This window comes from Bos indicus, chromosome 16, assembly GCF_029378745.1.
Source record: "Bos indicus isolate NIAB-ARS_2022 breed Sahiwal x Tharparkar chromosome 16, NIAB-ARS_B.indTharparkar_mat_pri_1.0, whole genome shotgun sequence".
In the NCBI taxonomy this organism is placed as follows: domain Eukaryota; kingdom Metazoa; phylum Chordata; class Mammalia; order Artiodactyla; family Bovidae; genus Bos; species Bos indicus.
The window spans coordinates 5,491,897-5,511,553 of NC_091775.1; the positions used below are offsets into that span (position 1 = coordinate 5,491,897).

The 19,657-nt window shown below is 36.9% G+C and overlaps 1 protein-coding gene across 4 annotated transcripts in view; it reads left to right on the top strand.

Annotated features, from left to right (window-relative positions):
• The window catches only part of CR2 (complement C3d receptor 2), a 49,263-nt gene extending 29,829 nt beyond the window's left edge, over window positions 1-19,434 (top strand). For 2 of the 4 annotated variants that reach the window (XM_070767879.1, XM_070767880.1), the window contains 11 exons: window positions 2,177-2,584; window positions 2,957-3,133; window positions 3,208-3,295; window positions 3,650-3,732; window positions 5,042-5,434; window positions 6,469-6,654; window positions 8,009-8,197; window positions 9,156-9,179; window positions 11,115-11,190; window positions 15,659-15,764; window positions 18,711-19,434. In XM_070767879.1, the coding sequence (XP_070623980.1) occupies window positions 2,177-2,584; window positions 2,957-3,133; window positions 3,208-3,295; window positions 3,650-3,732; window positions 5,042-5,434; window positions 6,469-6,654; window positions 8,009-8,197; window positions 9,156-9,179; window positions 11,115-11,190; window positions 15,659-15,749 (1,715 nt within the window). In that variant the 3' untranslated portion in view covers window positions 15,750-15,764; window positions 18,711-19,434. The remainder of the gene's footprint in view (window positions 1-2,176; window positions 2,585-2,956; window positions 3,134-3,207; window positions 3,296-3,649; window positions 3,733-5,041; window positions 5,435-6,468; window positions 6,655-8,008; window positions 8,198-9,155; window positions 9,180-11,114; window positions 11,191-15,658; window positions 15,765-18,710) is intronic. The other 2 variants (XM_070767878.1, XM_070767881.1) reach the window with 1 other exon arrangement.
• The last annotated feature ends 223 nt before the right edge of the window (window positions 19,435-19,657 follow it).

A 19,657-nucleotide genomic window follows, 5' to 3' on the forward strand; every position in this document is an offset into this window, starting at 1 on the left:
GAAAAGTGACTTTTTCCATTCTTGTGGTCACTGATGAGTTTTCCAAATTTTCTGGAATATTGAGTGCCACACTTTCATAGCACCATCTTTTAGGATTTGAAATAGCTCAGCTGGAATTCCATCATCTCCACTAGCTTTGTTTGCAGTGATGTTTCCTAATGCCCACTTGAATTCGCACTCTAGGATGTCTGACTATAGGTGAGTGATCACAGGATCATCATTATCTGAGTCTTGAAGATCTTTTTTGTATAACTCTTCTGTGTATTCTTGCCACCTCTTCTTAATATCTTCTGCTTCTGTTAGGTCTATACCATTTCTGTCCTTTATTGTGCCCATCTTTGTATGAAATGTTCCCTTGGTATCTTAAATGTTCTTGAAGAGATCTCTAGTTTCTTCCCATTCTATTGTTTTCCTCTATTTCTTTGCATTGATCACTTGAAAAAGGCTTTCTTATCTCTTCTTGCTATTCTTTGGAACTCTGTATTCAGATGGGTTTATCTTTCCTTATCTCCTTTGCCTTTCACTTCTCTTCTTTTCTGAGCTATTTGTAAGGCCTCCTCAGGAAACCATTTTGACTCTTTGCATTTTTTTTTTTTCTTTCAGATGGTCTTAATCACTACCTCCTGTACAATGTCATGAACTTCTATCTATAGTTTTTCAGGCATTTTGTCTATCAGATCTAATCCCTTGAATCTATTTGTCACCTCCACTGTATAATCAGAAGAGATTTGATTTAGGTCTTACCTGAAGGTCTAGTGGTTTTCTCTACTTTCTTCAATTTAAGTCTGAATTTTGCAATAAGGAGTTCATGATCTGAGCCACAGTCAGCTCCCAGTCATGTTTTTGCTAATTGTATAGAGCTTCTCCATCTTCTCCTGAAAAGAATATAATCAATATGATTTTGGTATTAACCATCTGGTGACGTCCATGTGTAGAGTCATCTCTTGTGTTGTTGGAAAAGGATATTTGCTATGACCAGTTCATTCTCTTGGCAAAACTCTGTTAGCTTTTGCCTTGCTTCATTTTGTACTCCAGGGCAAACTTGCCCGTTGTTCCAGGTATCTCTTGACTTCCTACTTTTGCATTCCAGTCCCCTGTGATGAAAAGAATATCTTTTTTGGGTGTTAGTTCTAGAGTGTCTTGTAGGTCATCCTAGAACCTTTCAGCTTCAGCTTCTTCAGCATTAGTGGTTGGTGTACAGACTTGGATTACTGTGATATTGAATTGTTTGCCTTGGAAATGAACAGAGATCATTCTGTCATTTTTGAGATTGCACCCAAGTACTGCATTTCAGACTATTTTGTAGACTTTGAGGGCAACTCCATTTATTCTAAGGGATTCTTGTCCACAGTAATAGATATATTGGTCATCTGAACTAAATTATCCCATTCCAGTCCATTTTAGTTCACTGATTCCTAAACAGTTGATGTTCACTCTTGTCATCTCGTTTGACCATTTCCAATTTACCTTGATTTGTGGACCTAACATTCCAGGTTCCTATGCAATATTGTTCTTTACAGCATCAGACTTTACTTCCATCATCAGTCACATCCCCAGCTGGGGATTGTTTTCACTTTGGCTCTGTCTCTTCATTCTTTCTGGAGTTATTTTTCCACTCTTCTCCAGTAGCATATTGGGCACCTACCAACTTGAGGAGGTCATCATTCAGTGTCATATCTTTTTGCCTTTTCATACAGTTCATGGGGTTCTCAAAGAAAGAATACTGAAGTGGTTTGCCATTTCCTTCTCAAGTGGACCACATTATGTCATAAGTCGCCACCATGACCCATCTATCCTGGTGGCTCATAGTTTTGTTGAGTTAGACAGGTTGTGGTCCCTGTGATCAGTTTGGTTAGTTTTCTGTGATTGTGATTTTCATTCTGTCTGCCTATTGACGTATTGGTTGTTATAAAAAGAATTCTTTTCTTAATAATTTGCTATCAGACTTTAGTCACAATATGATATTTATATACATCTTTTAACACATTGCAAAGATTTTTTCAATGAAATCTTTTAAATTGAATTTTACATACATGATGAGTTTTGACACAAAACATAATCATATCTCACCCATATTCTCTAGGAAACCTGATAAAAGATTTATAATCAGCTTCATTTCTTTTCTTTGGTGTTTAATACTGAAACAGAATTGTAGAGTAAGTTTTCCTCCCTCCAGATATCACCTGCCCACCACCTCCTGTTATCTACAATGGAGTACACACAGGCAGTTCTTCAGAAGATGTCCTGTATGGAACTACAGTCACTTACACATGTAACCCTGGGCCAGAAAGAGGAGTGAAGTACAACCTCATTGGGGAGAGCACAATTCGTTGTATAAGCAATGATCAAGAGACAGGCATCTGGAGTGGCCCTGCTCCTCTCTGTAAACTCTCCCTCCCTGCTGTTCAATGCTCGCATGTCCATGTTGCAAATGGATACAAGATATCTGGAAAGGAAGCTCCATATTTCTACAATGACAGTGTGATATTCAAGTGTGATGATGGATTTATTTTGAAGGGCAGCAGTCAGGTTCGTTGCAAAGCCAATAACACCTGGGATCCTGAAATACCAGTTTGTGAAAAAGGTAAAAATCAAGTGGAGAAAAAATGGAGGTATTTATTTGTTTATTCTTGTTTGTTACCTCCCACTCAAAGCTAGAGTTGTGGGAAAAAGCAAAGGGGCATAGATTACCATCCCATTCTGTATTAAAACAGTCTATTCGTGTTGTATATGTTCTTTATCCAAATGCTCCCTTGGATATGGGATAAAGTCAAGGTAGATAATTCAGAAGATCTGTTTTTAAGGTGGCAGTTTCCTTCAAAAGAGCAGAAAGCACTCAGTAATGAATAAGGGCTTGCTGTTTTGCTTAAAAGTTTCAGATTGTCTATTGTCAAATGTTGTGTATTTAGTGTTCTTGAGTTTTTGTTGGTATTTATGTGGGAAGTTTTCTCTCCAGGCTGTCAGCCACCCTCTGGGCTCCACCATGGTCGGCATACAGGTGGAAATAGGGTCCTCTTTGTCTCTGGGATGACTGTAGACTACACCTGTGACCTTGGTTACTTGCTTGTGGGAAACAGATCCATTCATTGTATGCCTTCAGGAAATTGGAGTCCGTCTGTCCCTCGGTGTGAAGGTATTTTCAGTTCCTGAGTTGTCTTTCTCTTTTATATCAAGCATATATAAGTAATTTCAACTTTGCTCCTCTAGAAGCACAATGCCAACCTTTGGAAGAAGATGTTCGAGAACCTCCAGTTGATTCACTCGTGGTACCAGCTAATACATCTTGCCAAGAAGGGTTAGTAAGACTCATTCTCATAAAGGGTCTCCATCTTGCTTTATGCATTAATTCTAGCCTCAATTTGTCCTGGTGACTCCCTTTTAAGGTTCTTCATTGTCACTTTAACAGAGGATGCGAGGTTATAAAGGTCTAACTAGCATCTCTAACTTTTCAGTCCTTTATTGACATGAAAATGCCTTTGCTGGGAGCACCCTAAGTCTAAAGCAGTTTTCTTACTTGAAGGGCCAAGACTTTTGACTCTTTTGTGCCAAATTTCTTATTTAGAAGTGCCTCTATATTACTGGTTTGAGGAGGCTAGGTTTCAGAGATGTGATTTTTAAGAAGAGAAAATGTATTATAATCTCTCTCTAGGTACCGGATGATGAAATATGCTTTTCAAAAATGTCAAGATGATGAAAATAGGGTTTGGTTCCAAAGGATTCCAGTTTGTGAAAGTAAGTTAAAAAAAAAAAAAAAGTCCATGGGGTTGTAGAGAGGTAAAGAGGATAGGTCACTGCAGAGCTATTCTATGCCTCAGCAGTGTATGTGTTCTAGCTTAGTTTATATAAAACATGTTTTGGTATTTAGATAGTACTGGCAGTGGGAAACAAAACTGTCAAGTAGGAAATGAATACCGTTGACCCTCTGTATTTGCAGGCTTCATAACTTTGTGTCAACCAACTGTAAATAATATATATATATTATATATTATTTACATTTACATTATTTATATTTATATTATTTATATTATATATATTTTTAAATCCTGAAAGTTTCCAAAAGCTAAACTTGAATTTGCTATGCACTGCGTACTATTTACTTAGCATTTACATTGTATTTGTAAATATTTAGATAGCATTTATGTTGTATTCAGTATTATAAGTCATCTAGAGGTGATTTAAAATATATAGGAGTCTGTGCATAAGTTAAATGCAAACACTATGCCATTTTATATAAGAAGCTTAAGCCTCCTTGGAATTTGGTACTGATGGGGGACCCTGGAATCAGTCCCTTGTGGGTACTGAGGAATGACTGTATTTGCAGTAAGCCTGCTAATTGCTAAAAATTAAAAAAATAACAATATAAACTATTTATTTCATGGGAACATAGCTGTATTTATTCCTTTGTCTATATTTATACTCTATTTTCTGAATTATTTTGGAATGAGTATGTATTATTCATAGAGTCAAAAAATTCAATGAAGTTTTTTAAAGAAATTATGATTCAGCATCTAAAATTTAAATAACTTTATGTGTGCTCAGTTACTCAGCCATGTCCAACTCTTTGCAACCTCATGGACTGTAGTCTGCCAGGCTCCTCTGTCTATGGAGTTTTCCAGGCAAGAACTAAGTGGATTGACATTTCCTCCTCCAAGAAACAACTTTATAGCTATGTGCAGTACACACAAGGTGATGGCACCCCACTCCAGTACTCTTGCCTGGAAAATCCCATGGACAGAGGAGCCTGGTCGGCTGCAGTCCATGGGGTCGCTGAGGGTCGGACACGACTGAGAGACCTCACTTTCACTTTTCCTTTCATGCATTGGAGAAGGAAATGGCAACCCGCTCCAGTGTTCTTGCCTGGAGAATCCCAGGGACAGGGGAGTCTGGTGGGCTGCTGTCTATGGGGTTGCACAGAGTCAGACATGACTGAAGCAACGCAGCAGCAGCAGTACACACAGTTGCATAGTGGCATTTGTATCTGAATGAAGACTGTCTACTATGGTGTACCAGCTGAAGCAGAATTTCCTGTTCTCTTCTGCAGTTATCCACTGTCAGGACCCACCGGTGATTAACAATGGGAGGTACAGAGATGTGCTGCCAGGAGGCTTTCCATATGGAAGCGAAGTCTCTTATGAATGTGATCAAGGATTTGATCTCCTGGGAGAGAAAAGTATACGGTGCATAAGTGATTCTAAAGGACTTGTATCTTGGAGTGGACGTGCCCCGCAGTGCTTAAAATCTCCTCCTGTGACTCACTGCCCTAACCCAGAAGTCATGCATGGACACAAGCTAAATAAAACCTATTCTTCATATTCCCACAATGACATATTACATATTGCTTGCAATCCCGGCTTCATCATGAATGGCAGTCACTTGATTAGATGCCATACCAACAACAAATGGGTGCCAGGTGTACCAACTTGCATCAAAAAGGGTAAGATATTTTAAGGAACAAAATATGGGGTGTTACATAGAATTTTTAAAAAGGGGTTTTGAATGTGCACTTGTCATTTCACCTATAGAAAGGCAAGTTAAAAGCTTAGGTAATCATATTATTTTACAAAACACTTGCTTGTCTTATTTTCTCAGCTCATTTTTTGTTTTCCTTTTTCTTTCCAAGCATGTTGACAAAAGGTACATGAAAGGATAACAGTTAACTTCTAAATTGATAGGATCTTCCAAATTTATTATTTTTATTAGTTTAGAATAGCAAAAATGCACATACCTTTTTCAGCAAATGTTTGGCAGTAACATTGCTTGATAATTTCATATTTAAGGCTGTGCTATCAGCCAGAAAGATATATTTGAGTATTCTGGAGAATGGAACTAGCCTTAAAACCCACTTAATTGTCTTGTAATTTTAGTTGTCATTGGTGGTTTTATCCCTGTCAGTGGCTATCTGCAACAGAGAATGCCAACTGGCAACCAAGAACTGAATTCAGAACTGTTTATTTTTGTCTAGCACAGCAGTCTTATTTTAAGTGAGACCCATCCCTACTGCCCAAGATAAACTGTGAATCTGTGATACAGTGAGGATCCCCTTTGCTTTCCTGCAAGGTACCAGTAGCTTGAATTAGGCAGTGGCTGCCATTTTTAGAAAGATAGGTGCTCTATAACTTGGCATCACTTCCTGGTGCCTGTAGATATTTGAAGGCGTGACACTTGACTATAGCCTTTCTATCATATAAAGAGAAAAGATTACTATTCTTTGATAGATTACAATTGTAGGCTGCAACCACTGATGTTTCATTATCTTACTTTTGACATTTGCTTTCAGATCATATATGGTGTAGGTAGGGAATGCAAATATCTGTCCTATACTGCTTGGTTTGGGTGGAATGAGTATTTTTGGATACTGATCAGTTGGCTTGTTGCCTGCCTTCTTTATGTATTGTTATCAACTACAGAGAGTATTGGCTATGTGTTCCTCTGTACTAAATTAAAAATCCTTTCATATTGATGTCTAAGCTTTCTTTGGCTGTCAACGTCCACTTACAATCTCCCATGGAAATCATACTGGTGGAGACATAACTCGATTTTCTCCTGGAATGTCAATCCTGTACAGCTGCAACCAAGGCTATCTGCTTGTGGGAGAGGCACTCCTTCTTTGCACACATGAAGGAACCTGGAACCAACCTGCTCCATATTGTAAAGGTGTGTTCTCTATTTGTTTTCTTATTTTTTAAATAAAATTTGTCCCAAGTAGATATTTTCAGTTAAGTACTTTCAACTTGCTTCTAAGTCACTTCAGTTGTGCCCGACTCTGTGAGACCCCATAGATGGCAGCTTACCAGGCTCCGCCGTCCCTGGGATTCTCCAGGCAAGAACACTGGAGTGGGTTGCCATTTCCTTCTCCAATGCATGAAAGTGAAAAGTGAAAGTGAAGTCGCTCAGTTGTGTCTGACTCTTAGTGACCCCATGGACTGCAGCCTACCAGGCTCCTCCGTCCATGGGATTTTCCAGGCAAGAGTACTGGAGTGGGGTGCCATTGCCTTCTCCTAAGTACTTTCAACTTAAAATAGCCAAATAGATGCATTGATTGGATCATTTAATTAATGTATTTAATCCAATTAAATATATTTAATTGGATTAATAGATGAAGTAATCTAAATATTGCAAAATAAAGAAAATGACTGAAGGCCTTAGTCTATATGAGCTATCATATATGTAGTCACTTAAATATGGAAAGATGAAGTCTTTATGTAGATTAAACAACTAATACAGATCGAATGTGCACTGTGGTTAGTTATGATAAGTGTACATTTGACAAAATACTCCTAAAAATACTTTTTTGAGCATATTTCCCTGTAAGTGGTGGTAGAATTATGGGTATACTTATAAAAGTTTTTCAGAATGTCATTTTTACTACCATAAATAGTGCATATGAAATATGAGTGGTGAGTTACTACTAAATATTAGTTGAGCACTTAGGGCACACAGCACTTTGCATGCCTTCTGTCATTTAATCCTCATGAGAACCGTATGAGATTGGTGTCATTATTCCTGTATTATCGATGAGGTCCTCGAAGAATGGAGAGATTTATAACTTATACAGAGTCAAACAACTTGAAAGCCCTAGAGTTAGTTCAAATCCAAAATCTCACACTATTGGCCACTACACTGCAAAGACTAAAGAAGAAAAGAGGAAGCATTCACATCTAAGAAGAGTTAGAGAACAAGAGTAGAAGTTGAGGAAATAATTCAGAAGTCTTAACATTACTCATTCATCCTGCATCATTTCTCTAAGAAGCCACAAAAATTATTCATTATTGGTTTAGAGACTAAAGCACAAGAAAGAAAGTTATTTGATAACCAGGGTGTTATTGAGGTAGATGGCTGACACTAAAAGTCTATGCCTAGGATATAATTTTGTGTTATTTCAGTGAAGTTTTACTAACTGAGAATAGAATAAATTGGTTTCATAAATCTTTCCATTAAGGGCAGTATCTACATTCTTAGTTAAAGGTCAAAATATGACACAGATTCAATTAGATTCCTTTAATTTCAGAGGTGAACTGTAGCTTCCCAGAACATATAAATGGAATCCAGAATGGGCTGGAGCCTGGAAGAATGTATCAATATGGAGCTGTTGTCACTTTAATGTGTGAAGACGGGTATACCCTAGAAGGCAGTCCCCAGAGCCAGTGTCAGGAAGATCACCGATGGAACCCTCCCTTGGCTGTTTGCAAATCACCCAGTAAGTGCAAAGAGCTTCTCTGCAGCTTCTACTTGTTTCACTGGAAAGAAGAGACAGAGGGTTATCCAATTTCAGGGACTCCTGGGTTTCAAAGTGACGTAGGTTTGTGATCAGTGGTATAGTAACAGAAGAATTTGAAGTCAGTGGTCTATTGTAGTAAAAGTGAGACTTTCTGAAGATTGGGAAAGTAAAGAAAGAATATAAAGAGAGATGAGCACTGATTTAAAAGGTGCAAAGCTCACAGCCTTATACAGTGGTCCTTTGGTATCTTCAGGGGAATTGGTTCTAGGACCCCCTCAGATACAAAAATCTGCAGATTCTCAAGTCCCTTATGTAAAATGGCATAGTATTTGCATATAATCTGTGCACATCCTCCCATATACTTGAAGTCATTTCTATATTATTTATAATACCCAATGCAATGTAAATGCTATGTAAATAGATGCTGGGCTAACAGCGTGAGCTTTGCTTTTTGGAACTTCCTGGAATATTTTACTTTTTCAAATATTTTTTAATTAGTGGTTGGTTGAATCCACAGATACAAAAGACAGACTGTATTTTGAAAGAAGTTGCTCCCGAGACTTCTGCTATTGCTGAATCTTGATTTATAAGTGCTTACTGATATGACAGGGACCTCCAAAAATATGCTAACTAAACTGTTGTAATCGTTGTTTCCATTCTGACCTGAGAAATCCCTGATTATAAAGTTGAGCTTATTATTTTTTTTTTTCATGAGTGAACTACCTCACCTTAAAGTGGAAAAAAATTTAAAGGCCAATGAAGTTGTTACATAAAGAATGAAGAAAGATTGGGTATAATTCAGTGTTCTGATACATCTTTTTAAGTAGACTTAAAGAAGAGGGATCTGAGTGTTAATTTCTGGGACATCCATGGTATTTGGAGCTATGTGGAGCCATGCAACTAAACTAATGTTTTCATGATTTTGTATTTTCCTTAGGTTCACTTGCTCCTCTTATTGCTGGTAAGTTTTCTTAAATTCTTCAATAAAACTTCTAAGGTAATTTATACAAATATATGTAAATTTTGAGGCACTGGAGAAATATCAATAAACTCAGATATGCAGATGACACCACCCTTATGGCAGAAAGTGAAGAACTAAAGAGCCTCTTGATGAAAGTGAAAGAGGAGAGTGAAAAGCTGCTTAAAACTCAACATTCAGAAAACTAAGATCATGGCATCTGATCCCATCAGTTCATGGCAAACAGATGGGGAAACAATGGAAACAGTGACAGACTTTATTTTTGGGGGCTCAGAAGTCACTGCAGATGGTGACTGCAGCCATGAAATTAAAACATGCTTGCTCTTTGGAAGAAAAATTATGACCAACCTAGACAGCATATTGAAAAACAGAGGCATTACTTTGCCAACAAAGGTACGTCTAGCCAAAGCTTTGGTTTTTCCAGTAGTCATGTATGAATGTGAGAGTTGGACTATAAGGAAAGCTGAGGGCCAAAAAACTGATGCTTTTGAACTGTGGTGTTGGAGAAGACTCTTGAGTCCCTTGGACAGCAAGGGGACCCAACCAGTCCATGCTAAAGGAAATCAGTCTTGAATATTCATTGAAAGGACTGACACTGAAGCTGAAACTCCAATACTTTGGCCACCTGATGTGAAGAACTGACTCATTTGAAAAGACTTTGATGCTGGGAATGACTGATGGCAGGAGGAGAAGGGGACGACTGATGATGAGATGGTTGGATGGCATCACCAACTCAATGGATATGACTTTGAGTAAGCTCCGGGAGTTGGTGATGGACAGGGAAGCCTGGAGTGCTGCAGTTCATGGGGTCGCAAAAAGTCAGACGAGCAACTGAACAGAACTGATATGTGCTGTGCTTAGTCACTCAGTCGTGTCAAACTCTTTGTGATCCTATGGACCGTGGTACACCAGGCTCCTCTGTCCATGGAATTCTCCAGGCAAGAATACTAGAGTGAGTTGCCATTCCCTTCTCCAGGGGATCTTCCCAACCCAGGGATCCAACCCAGGTTTCTCGCATTGCAGGCAGATTCTTTACCATCTGAGCCACCAGGGAAGCCCTGTATCCTGCCTGTTAAGTTTTTCATTTGAACTCATGAGAAATTGTACTTTTTTTTTTTTTTTTTAAAGTGTTCTAAGGCTCTTTTAATGTGCACTTCACATCACAAACTGTCACTTTTGGATGGGATGAAATGAATGACTTGATCAGCTACTCCCAGTTTTTAGTTCAAAAGTTTAGGTTTACTAAAAGTTTGGGCTTCCCATATGGTGCAGAGGTAAAGAATTCACTTGTCAGTGCAGAAGATGCAAAAGATGTGAGGTCAATCTCTCAGTTGGGAAGATACCCTGAAGGAAATGACAACCTACTTCAGTATTCTTGCTTGGAGAATTCTATGACAGAGGTGCCTCACAGGCTATAGTCCATGGGGTCATAAAAAGTACGGCATGACTGAGCTAGTGAGTGCCACACACAAAACTTTCGTTTAACTATTGGTCTTTTGCATAATTTGGTTGCTATCAAAACAGATTCATTTATTCTGCAGTGGCAAAATATATTTCACAACTGAGAGTTAAATATTGTATGAAAAGTCACGGAATCCTGGTGTCCTGAGCTTCTAATTTCACTCCAGTGACAAGAATATTACTAATAAAACTGAAAAGAACAGAAAAGCTGAACCTAAACTTGACTGGAACCTTGTGATCAAATGCTTGGTGCTTTAGAATAAATATGAACTGGATTAAATCCAAAACGTAAGCCCACATACAACTATTTTGGAATTTAGTATCTGTATGGCTGAAGAAGAATAAGCAAAAAAGTCACATAACATTTTCCCCACCACTAGGAACAGGCCCCACAATCACTTCAAAACAATGTAGGTTACATTTTTCTATCGTTTAATACTCTGTTTTGTATTTTAGGTTTTTCTGCTGGGGTAATAGCTCTTTTCTGCTTGGGTGCTGTCGCCTTATACATGATATCAAAACACAGAGAACGGTAAGTTTGAGGCCTGCTTGACAAAAATACACAAAAGATTTTGACTTCTTTCCTGAAACTAAACACAGAAGCACAAGTTAAATGAAATAAATACTGCAATGTGATAACTGGAATAAGGCATCTTGTGTTAAATAGAATATCCTTTCTGCAAGAACTTAAAAGATAACGAGCATTCATTTTATTTGAATGGTATTTATACAGATAAGATAATATTTATTTATACATAATAAAAAATCTAAAAAATAGGAAAAAGTCCCAGTCATAAAAACTGCTGATATTTGGCATTTGCCTATATGATTATTTTATTTCTTTTTTTTTAAACTGCAATATTGGCCTTATTTTTTTTTAATCCTGCCTTAATTTTTTTTTCATTTAGCCTATTTTTATATTTAAATCACATTTTCTTTTTACCAATTTGATTGCATATTTTTCTATAATATGTATCCATATTGTGTAGGTTTTAAGCTGCTTCTGCATTTATTTTCATAATAAATAAAAACAAGAAAAACCTAAAGAAACTTTTTCTACATCTCCATATTTCCTTAGCTTAGATCCTTAGAATTCTAGGAATAAGTGTATGAACATTTAGATGCTTAGTTAATATTGCCAAATGGTTTTCCAGAAAGTTAGCTCCAATTTGATCATATATCAAATAATATATCTGGATATATTGTATTTCTGGATTCTTTTTTTATTGTTTCATTGATGTGTCTATTTTTCTATCACAAACACTTTGCATTCAAATAGTATAGTTTTCTGATATTATAACTTCTAACAAGACAAGAATCCCCTCATTATAGTTTTTAAAGATTTTCCTCTTTCTTCTGTTTGTTCTTATAGGAGTTTTAGATGATCTGTCATTTTCTAAAGACATATATGTTGTGATTACATTTATGTCTATAGGTTAACCTTTGAGAATTGGCACATTTTCTGTAAATGCTTTCTCATACAGAAACATACTAGGCCTTTCTATTTGTTTAAGCAATCTTTAAACAACTCAATTGTTGTTTTCATGACTCTTTAAATATACTACTAGTTTCTACATTTTGCTATATTATGTTTTATCACACATAAATTAGACATACTTTTTCATTTTATTTTAAATTTATTATTAAAAAAAATTTGTATCCATAAAGTATTATTGCCAGAGTAGATTAAGTAATGTTTGGTGGGGATGCAATCAAATGGTCAGTACTTAGGAATTTTGATCAGAAAAGCTTTCATAGTGGAGAAGATGTTGCAGGTATGCCTCACAGAGTGTAGACAAGTAGAGAAAAGTATTCCAAGTAGAAGGTGCAGTTTGGGACTTGTTTTTCCATCATATATTATAAGAACTACGTAAGCAATTGACATGCCTGAGAAACATTGAAGTTAGCATAGGTTTAAGTGACATAAAAGATCCCCTCTGATACATAAAATCTTATGGAAATTGCAGAATATTCTGGTAGGTACAAAGGATACACTTTTAGCAAATGATATCGTCAATTATCAGCCAGGGAATGTTCTGTGTGCCCAGGTTCTTAAGGATCAATAAATGCTAGTGATAGGGAGGATAATCAGGTAAAGTCTTACCAAATCTCATATAACTTCCAGTGGGGGATGACCAAATCATGTCACCATAAACATGTCACCCACAAATTCCAGCAAAATTACTTTAACAAGCCACATCATTTGGATCTATCTAAGTGATCTGATTGCACTGTTCACAGTTCTGTAATGCCTAGAGTAGGCATCAGACATGAAGGGGGTAACACTGAAATTATGTAATAATGGCATATTTGAACCTGAATAGTTTGTTCTAATCCTGGAAGGGCCTAAATGCAGTAGGTCTGGCAAGGGTCTACAGTCGGAGGTACTTTAGGCAGTAGTGTTTATCAGAGTTTATCACATAACCTTTGTTTTGTGAATGATTTCAGGGGAAATGATGTTCTATGAACAAATAATATTGGGATATACTTCAAGCTACATTTTTCTCATGGGGATTCACAATGACCATGAGACTATTTAAGGTCCTACATGAAAGAAGCCCATTTAATTTTTCAAAAACGAGTCTTGCAGACGAGTTGGGCTGCTGAACTTTTTTCTCATAAAATGCCTTTAACATCTCATGGGACTGATGTTTAACAGTCTTGGGGAAAGATGGTCTGAAAGTTAGATCATCAAAAGCCTTGTATGCCACGACAAGGAGTTGGTGTTTACCCTGTAGAATCTTAAGCAAAGAAACAATATGTTCAGATTTTCGGTTTTTTAAAAAGGGGCAGTACTGAGTTGTCAACCAAAGCAGCAGTGGTGAGGATCAAGAGGATGCAATAGATGTAGGAAATATCTTCAAGGGCTTCCCCGGTGGTCCAGTGGTTAAAACTTCACCTTCCAACGCAGGGGTATACGTTCAATACCTGATTAGGAACTAATATTCCACATGCCTGCTGACCAAAAAATCAAAACATAAAACAGAAGCAATATTGTAATAAACTCAATAAAGACTTTTAAAATGGTCCACGTCCAAAAAAATCTTAAAAGGAAATATTTTCACTATGAAGACAATAGGCTTTTCAGGATTTCAGTGTAGTCAGTTCAGTTGCTCGGTCGTGTCTGACCCTTTGTGACCCCATGGACTGCAGCACACCAGGCCTCCCTGTTCATCACCAACTCCTGGAGCTTAGTCAAACTCATGTCCATTGAGTTGGTGATACCATCCAACCATCTCATCCTCTGCTGTCCCCTTCTCCTCCCGCCTTCAATCAGTATTTCAAGGTTTAGTGAATTGTTAAATGTGGGAAGAAGGGGACACAAAGTATGAATCAAGTGGGTGCCACTGGATGGATCCAATGGTTCACAAAAAATGGAGAGGGATAGGTTTGTGGGGGAAAATGGTGCAGTTCTGATCTGCTACTTCTAGGTACTCTCTTCCAGGACTCAAGAGAGAGGCCTGGACTCAGGTAGATGATGCTTAAATCACAATTGAAGCCTTGGTACCAAACAAAATAGAAGATTAGAACAAGGATGAAAACAGATCTAAGAATAACAGTAATACTTAAAAGGCAAGAGGGGGAAGGAACTGTCAGAAGTAAGAGGAAAGAAAGTTGGGAGAAAATGGCTTCATAGAATTCAGGAGAGTTAAAGGTCTTAAGAAAACAAACATAGAGATGTCATTTGCATGGCTTTTCTCACAGGAAGTTAGAACATAATTTTAGTCAAGAGTAATTTAAAAAGACATTTAAGTAAATAGAAAAGGTGGTCTCTATCTCCTACCTTCCTTTTACAAAGTTTGCTATCAGAGCATTACATGTGTAGGAAAATTTGTAAACTTTGGGAACACCTATAAGCATAAATAATTTGTAATATTCCTATCTGATTATTAAAGTTATTAACAAAGTTATTAACATGTTTATATCAAACACTATACATAAGAACCTCAGTTGATTATGAACTAAACATATATGTTAATTAAACTCCTAAGCATCACTTGTTTTATTTCCATTTTCTAACTGACTTCAGTTTAGTTTCTTATACTTAATACAGACATTTGAACTGCCTTAAATACTTTTTGTAAGTAAGATGAGTAATGGATCATTTAAAAATCAATGTCTACTAACAAAATTAAATATTTTGAAGTTATTCAAACATGTGAAGAAGAGACTTCTAAGATGTTTCAGTAAAACCTAAATCACACATTAACCTAAAAATTATCTTCTGTAATAATTTTAATGTCTCTTCCTGCTAAATATGTAAATTGACCTCTTAAATGTGATAGAGAGTGGCAAGTTGTAAGTACCCTTAGTGGTAAACTTTCTTTCCTAGTAATTTTGTATTATTTTATCTCAGAGTTCTACACGATAGTGCAATCACCTTTTATTGTCTTTTGCTAATTTTGACAAAATGTTTTAGAAGCACAGCAAAGTACATGTGCTTTGAAAGAAAAAAAGTAAAAATGTCTTAAAAGTCATTTAAAATTTTTAGTGCTGCATGATTATATAAGTATTTTGAATTAAATATCAAATATAAAAATTTCTTTTTAAGTTAGTTTGGAAGACTGGCCCTCCAAAGGTAAGTTTATAATCATATTATAAAGTGAAAGCTTCTTTATAAATTTTTTCAATCTGGGAGTCCTAATTATTAGTCATTAAAAGGCCTGGATAAAGCTGCCCAATGTAAACTTCTTTTTTTAATATAAATTTATTTATCTTAATTGGAGGTTAATTACTTTACAATATTGTATTGGTTTTGCCAACTTCTGATTTGGACACTTAGTAGCTTAGCAAATTATTTTTATGGGTCTTTTCAAAAAATGAGAATTATAGTGATTACTTCATAAGATAGTTAAGACAATAAAATGAAATCATCCATAAAAAGTACTTACTATGTGTTGGGAATTGCAAAAAAGAAAACAACTGTTACACCTTTATATAGTAATCTTGGCCAGTGAATAAAGAATTTATTTTTTCTTTTCTTTTTTTTTTCCATTTAGCAATTACTACACAAATACAAACTATAAAGAAGATGTTCATTTAGAAACACTAGACATATACTCTGTTGACCCATACAGCCCAGCAAACTAATCAGAAGACAAACTGGTATCTAATGAAGTTTTAAATATTTTATTAATTTCTATGTCAAAATTTCTTTCAATTTATATTTATCAATAAGTATAGTACTAAATATATATGGCTCTGTTGCATAGGTCTTTAATAATTATGCACAAAATCTGTTTACTTGCTTCACATTACCAACTCATGTCCCTGTTTTTTAAAATTTATTCATCTATTCAACAAATATTTAAATACGTAACAAAATAAGAATCAATCAATCAATAAATATTGTGAGAAAAAATAAACCAGAAAAGGGGCTAGATAGGGAAGAAGAGTTAGAAGGGAAGTCCTCACTAAGAAAATGACAGTTCAGCAAAGACTAGTGTGAAGCAAGGACAGCCTTGTAGAGGAAGAAAGAACAGTGAGCACAAACACCGTATCAGGTGGTATGTTCCTGCTGCGTTGGAGGCACACACAAGGAGGAGGGTGAAGATTGATGGCCCTATAGGGTATGGTAGGTCATTGTAATGAACTTGGTGTTTGCTCTGAGATGAGAATCATTGAAGGATTTTAAACAGGGAAGCAAATGATCACTTTAACTTCTTCATCAAGAAGAGAGTGTAAGTGCCAGAGGTGAAAGATGGGGCCTCCATGTGGACGCTATCACAAAACTCTACTTAAAGTTGTGAATTGCTATTACCAGCCTGGTGAGGAGAGGTCAGATTCTTCATACATTTTTGAGATAGTGACAGTAGAATTTGCTGACAGTTTGTGTCAGGGTATGAGAGAAAGGGAGAAGTCAGTGATGATGCCTGGAGTTTTTGGCCTGAGCAGCCCGAAGTATAGAATTGCTGTTAATTAAGACAACTGAGAATGAAATCAAGACCGGAGAGAAACATGAGCAGTTCACTTTGGAGATGTTAAATGTAAGATATCTAATAGATATCCACATACAGGTGCTAAAAAGATAGCTGGATGTACAACTCAGCATTTTAGGAATAGGACCAGACTTGGGATACAAAGTTGGGTCTTGTCAGTGTATGGATATACAGAATAATGAAACCGAGTAAGGTCAATAAAGGGAGTGAGATAGGCAAGGGAAGAAAATGGGTCTGAATGCTGAGCCCTGGATCCTCCAACATTAGGAGTCATGGAGTGGGAAGGAGCTGACACAAGAGCATAGAAGCTGCTCTGATACAGGAGGGAACCCCAGAGTGTGGTGTTCCAGGAGTCATGCAAAGAGAGAACGTTAAGGAGGAGGGAGTGATAGATCCTGTCAAATGTGCTGATAGATCAAGGAACATCAATGTGAAAACTGACCTGGGTTTGGCATAAGATTTGCTGGTAATCTTGATAAGAACAGTTTTGGTGTAGGGGAAAAGAAGCAAACTGGAGTTGACAGAAGTGTTTAAGAGAGAATGAAAGGGGAGAAATTGGAGATTTCTCTTTCAAGGATCTTTTCTACAGGGAGGAGCAGATAAATAGAGTAATGGCAAGGATAAGAAGCAAAGGGACATGTTTGTAAGAATGGAGAAATAGCTGCTATTCCTATAAGCTGAAGAGAATGATCTAGGGGGAAGGAAGGAAATGACAGGGAAAGAAAAGGAAAAATTGTGGGAGCAATGTCCTAAGCTAGGAGGAATGGGATCTAGTGTTCAAGCAGGAGGTAGACCTTAGCCAGGAGCCTGGCCTTAGTAACAGGAAAGGCAGAACACATGGGAGCAGATGAAGGCAGGTGGGGAGATGTGATTGGGAAAACACATGTAGAAGCTCTCTTCTGATGCCTCTGTGTTCTCAGTGAATAAAAAGCAAAATGACCAGCTGACAAGGAGATTAGAAAAGGAGATGTTAAAGACTTGAGGAGAAGGAGAAGGTATTAATTTGTCACCATGATAGGTGAAGCCTGAATGATAGGGAGTACAGAAAGGTTGACAGGCAACATGAAGAGCCCCCCTGAGGTTTGCTAAGGCTCTTTCATGCCTTATCTCATTTAGCCTTCACTGCAACTTTAAAAGGTGTGTATTATTCCAAGGTAATACCTTAGTCAGAGAAGGCAATGGCACCCCACTCCAGTACTCTTGCCTGGAAAATCCCATGGATGGAGGAGCCTGGTGGGCCGCAGTCCATGGGGTCGCTAAGAGTCAGACTAGACTCAGTGACTTCAGTTTCACTTTTCACTTTCATGCATTGGAGAAGGAAATGGCAACCCACTCCAGTATTCTTGCCTGGAGAATCCCAGGGACGGGGGAGCCTGGTGGGCTGCCGTCTATGGGGTCACACAGAGTCGGACATGGCTGAAGCGACTTAGCAGCAGAAGCAGCAATACCTGAATGGGCATATAATATCCTCGGTGAAAAAACCAGGAAGAAAAAATTCTCTTGACCAAAGACTCGGGGTCAGTAGTTGACAAAGATAGAATTCAAGCTCAAATATGACTTCAAGCTGCTTTCTCCTATATGAGTTATAAAATATAAAATGAAGATACCACCTCTACCCTCTTGGAACTTATTTTAGTCAGAGAAATAAGACATATACATATCATAGTGTAACATTAAGTGCCATAAACTAGACAGAGAAAAACTGCTGTGGCAGTTGAGGAAGAAAAAGATGCCTTGTTGCCGATGAGTTGCAGAAAAAGAGAAGAAGAGGATGGGAGAGACTATGCCAGAGTGATCTCTAAAACCAAAGCCCTGGGGGCCCAAAGTAAAGCTATCATGTAAATGTTTGTTGAATGAATATATGAGTAAGTTAGTAGGAGACCATTGTTTTAATTTCTTCCTCATTTATTTTTATTCATATCTATCAATGCAAAATTTAATTATTATTTATTTGCTTCTTGTAATATGATGGACCATTTAATTGAATGATACTTCATTGTTTATAGCACTTGTAATTGGTATATATAAAGATAAGGTTAACACTCATATTTAAACTTTGAGTTGCATCACTGCTTTTCATGCCACCTCCTAAATAGAAATTAATCTATTTCAGTATGCCTCACCGCTTGGAACCCTACTGATGGTTGGAAAGAAACCATTCTACTATCAATAGGTGGATTAGTATGGTCTCAACATCAGTGAGACTGTTTCATAAGATTTAACTCCTATATGCAATCGGTCTCAAGCAGAACAAAGAAAAGTTGCTTGATGATGGTAAAGATGGGAGCCCAGTTTTACTGCCATGTGCATTTCAAGGACTTTTTGAAGCCTCACCTGTGATGTACCTGGAGACAGGCTATGGCTATAAACAGTTACATATCTCTGAAGTGTTACATTTTTAAGGAAGGCACTAAAAAGAGCTTTCCTTGTGTCTAGAAAGAATCTAGACATATATACTGCAATCAACATACTTATGTTACCATATACTTTTAATTATAGTGTGGTTTTAATTATTTAAGCAAAGTATGAGGCATATCCTGTGGTTATGATAGGCATACATTTGTTGGGAAACCTGTTTTTATTTTAATAAGAGCATCTTTCTCTGATTTAGTTAAACATCTCACTTTTATTTCCACTTGATTTGAGTTTTTCTCATCGAATATATTTTTGCCTTTCTATAATCACTCAGTAATTCCAGTTTGCACATCTTTTTTAAAATTATAGGAGTCAAGTTGTAATTCTGAAGCTTTAACTCAGAAGTAACTATAGTTGTTTGTAAAATGTCATTTGATAATGTGTACATTAGTCATTCAAGTAAATTTTATCTTAAAGAAAAATCTTGCCTTTTGTGATCTTTTTTCTGGAGTTAATGAACTCTTGAATAGCAGACATAGTTTTAGGGTTTTTAGAATTTTTGATTTAACAATTATGCATCCTGGAGCCCACCATTTTGTCACATTAGTCAAACTCAACCCACAAACTGAATTCCCTCATCCTCAACACTTATCCAGCAACACCTTCCCCCAGTGCACTCATTCTCTCCTACCACACTCTAAATCT